General features: G+C 20.4%; 2 protein-coding genes across 2 annotated transcripts in view; both read left to right on the top strand.

The window, feature by feature from the left end:
- Window positions 1–302: 302 nt before the first annotated feature.
- Window positions 303–1,250, top strand: DICPUDRAFT_149795 (uncharacterized protein; the record flags this gene model as incomplete). The annotated part of the gene is made up of 1 exon (XM_003285854.1): window positions 303–1,250. One exon carries the CDS (start codon window positions 303–305, stop codon window positions 1,248–1,250), a length of 948 nt encoding a protein of 315 aa, XP_003285902.1.
- Window positions 1,251–1,817: 567 nt separating this feature from the next.
- Window positions 1,818–3,226, top strand: part of DICPUDRAFT_149794 (uncharacterized protein) — a gene marked incomplete at both ends in the record, with an annotated part of 4,951 nt that continues 3,542 nt past the window's right edge. The window contains one exon of the mRNA XM_003285853.1: window positions 1,818–2,588. Within this exon, the coding sequence (XP_003285901.1) occupies window positions 1,818–2,588 (771 nt within the window). The remainder of the gene's footprint in view (window positions 2,589–3,226) is intronic.

The following is a 3,226-nucleotide window of genomic DNA, read 5'->3' as shown; positions in this document are numbered from 1 at the left end:
GGGGGTTTTTTTTTTATAAAAAGAAAAAAGATGGTCCCAAGATATTTTTTTTATTTTTTTTAAAAAAAAAAAATTAAAGAAAAATACTCCCCCCCTCACGGGTTTTTAAATTTTAATTTTTTAAATATATCCCCTCCCCCCCTTTTACATTAGCGTTTTTAAATAATATTGTTTTTTTTTTTTTTTTAAAATAAATTTTTTTTTCTTTTTTTTTTTTTTTTTTTTTTTTTTTCTTTTTTTTTTTTTTTTTGATTAACAATTTTATTTTAATAATATTATAAAAAATAAGAGGAGCAATAAAAATGGATAGTAATTTTGAATTTTTTGATTATAAAAATTATAATAAAAAAAATATTTGTATAAAAGAATTAATTTCAAAAAAACTAAAAATAGAATCAAGCCAATTTGAAATTGAAGCATTAGAAGATATAGCATCAATCTCTCAATTATTTAGTAAGGAAATACCATTTTCAAATTTTGAACTAATAGGAGGGAATTTAAATTTTGATATTGATACCATTGTTAATTGTATTCAAAATAAGGGTGGCCGGTGTTTACATTTAAATATTGCATTGGGTTTGTTATTGACCGAATTTGGTATTAAAGTTCATCTAGTAAAGGCAATTGAAGAATCCCCTTATAACATATATGACATATTTAGATTTCATTATGGTAATGTTTTTAAATGGAGGGATGGCAGATACTACTTTCATGATGTGGGGTTGGGATATTTTAATCACTATTATCCAATAGAAATTGGTAATGAAACTCCAATAGAAGGATATTCAAAATCTTTACCACCATCTTTATTTAGGGTTATAGAAAACAATAATAATAATTATGGTCCAGATAAAAAATATATTTTGCAAAAAAAATTAATTAATAATAATACACAAGAAGAAAATGACTTTATATCAGTTTTTGAATTTAAGTTTAAAGAAAAAATAACATTTCAAGCTATTATAGAGCGTTCTTCAAGGTTTATTAAATCCCCGTATTGTTTCCCTGTTGCTAGTATTTTAAGAGAAGAGGGGTATTATTTTCTTGCAAATAACTCTTTAACTATTTTTTCACCATCGAATTCTAAAAGTATTACGAAAATTAACGATATAGAACAATTTGAAATGATTTTATTAAAGCATTTCAATTTAGATATTCGTCTATTTAAATTCTTTAAAAAAGAAGAAAACCATTTTGAATGTCAAGCCAATATCGATGCTAATAGATTAATTAATAGCAACATTAATTAAAAAAATTGAATCCAATAGGATTCTCTTCCATAAATAAACATATGCATTATTTTTTATTTTATTTTATTTTATTTTATTTTATTTTATTTTATTTTATTTTATTTTATTTTATTTCATTTCATTTTATTATTTAAAATCATTTAATTTAAAAAATACTTTTAAAATATAAATGTAAAACTCCAAATCTTAATTAAAAGTAAAAATTAATTTAAATAATGTATAAAATTTATTTATATAAGATTTTAATTGTTATTTAAACTCTTAAATTTATATCTATTTTTATAACCATATAGTACCAATAAATTTTTTTTATATTTCAAAATGGATGTGTGCGTGGGTTAAACCACCCCAGTGGTTAAATCATAAATATCATATTTACATGGATTGTATACAAAAATAAGAAATACTATTCGCTATTTTATTTTGATTAATAAAATAAAATACTATCATTTTTTATTTATTTTTTATAATTTTGAATATAAAATAAATTTATATAAATAAAAATAAAATTAAAAAAATATAAAAAACTAATTAAAAAATAAAAATTATAAAATATAAACTAAAAGTATGGATAAAATAGAAATTATTGATTATAAAACATTTCAAAAAAAAAATATAAGTATAACTGAATTACTATCAAAAAAACTAAACATAGAAATTGATGATTTTAAAATCGACACTTTCGATGACATTGCAAGGATTTCAGAAATATTTACCAAACATGTTCCATACTCAAACTTTGATCTCATTGGAGGAAATTATCAATTCGATATCGATGCTATTGTAGGCTGTATCCAGGGAAGGGGTGGCAGATGTCTCCATTTAAATTTAATATGGGGTTTACTATTAACAGAATTTGGTATCGATATTAAACTAATTAAAGCAATGGAAGATTCCCCAAATAAAATATACAGTATTTTCGAATATCATTACGGTAATGTATTCAAATGGAAGGATGGTAAATATTATCTTTTCGATATTGGTTTGGGTTTTTTAAATTACTTTTACCCAATTGAAATTGGAAACTATGAACCAATTAAAGGAACCTCAGACCTCTTACCTCCATGCTACTATAGAGTAATCGAAAATCAATCAATTAAATCCGATAACCCATCATTCATTTTACAAAGAAAACTAATAGACCAAGAAGATGAATACAAACCAATTTTTGAATTTAAATTAAACGACCCAGTAACCAACCACCTTATCTATGAAAGAGCTATTAGATTTAATAAAACCACTTATAGAATACCAGTTTCTAGTAGATTATGTGAATATGGATACTATTTTTATGCAAACGACTCATTTACAATTATATCACCTTCAAATGCAAGACATGTAATTAAAGTAGAGAATAGAGATCAATTGGAACTACTACTATTAAATTATTTTAATATAAATATAAATAATTTTAAATATTTTAAAAATAACATCTCCAATAATTTTTTCTATAATTTTAATAATAATCAATTAACTGAAAATTTTTTATCTTCAAAATAAAAATAAAAAAATAATTAAATAAAAAAAAAAAAAACAGTTCTGTTTTTATTTTCTTTGTATTTACTTCTAAATATTATTTCTCTATTTTTTTTTTTTTTTATTTATTTCTATCTTCATATTTTATTTCATATTTTTCACATTTCTTTTTTTATAAGGTGCCGCCCCCACTAACGGTTCCAAATTTTCAAATTATTTATTTTTTTATTTTCATTTTTTTTTTTTTTTAAATTTTTTTTAAAAAATTTTGTTTTTTTTTTTTAAATTTTTTTTAAAATTTTTTCAATTTTTATTAATTTTTTTTTTTTATAAATAAATACATTATTTTTTTTTTAAATCTAAATTAATTTAAAAAATTAAAAAGTAAAAAATTAAAAAATTAAACCCGAATAATAATTATTTTTAGAATCAATATTGTTTACTTTTTCTTTTCTTTTCTTTTTTTTTTTTTTTTTTTTTTTTTACGGTTAAATAAATAA

Source organism: Dictyostelium purpureum (assembly GCF_000190715.1).
Source record: "Dictyostelium purpureum unplaced genomic scaffold DICPUscaffold_56, whole genome shotgun sequence".
In the NCBI taxonomy this organism is placed as follows: Eukaryota; Evosea; class Eumycetozoa; order Dictyosteliales; family Dictyosteliaceae; genus Dictyostelium; species Dictyostelium purpureum.
The sequence above is the reverse complement of the archived record's forward strand: the minus strand, read 5'-3'. Positions and strand labels throughout refer to the sequence as shown.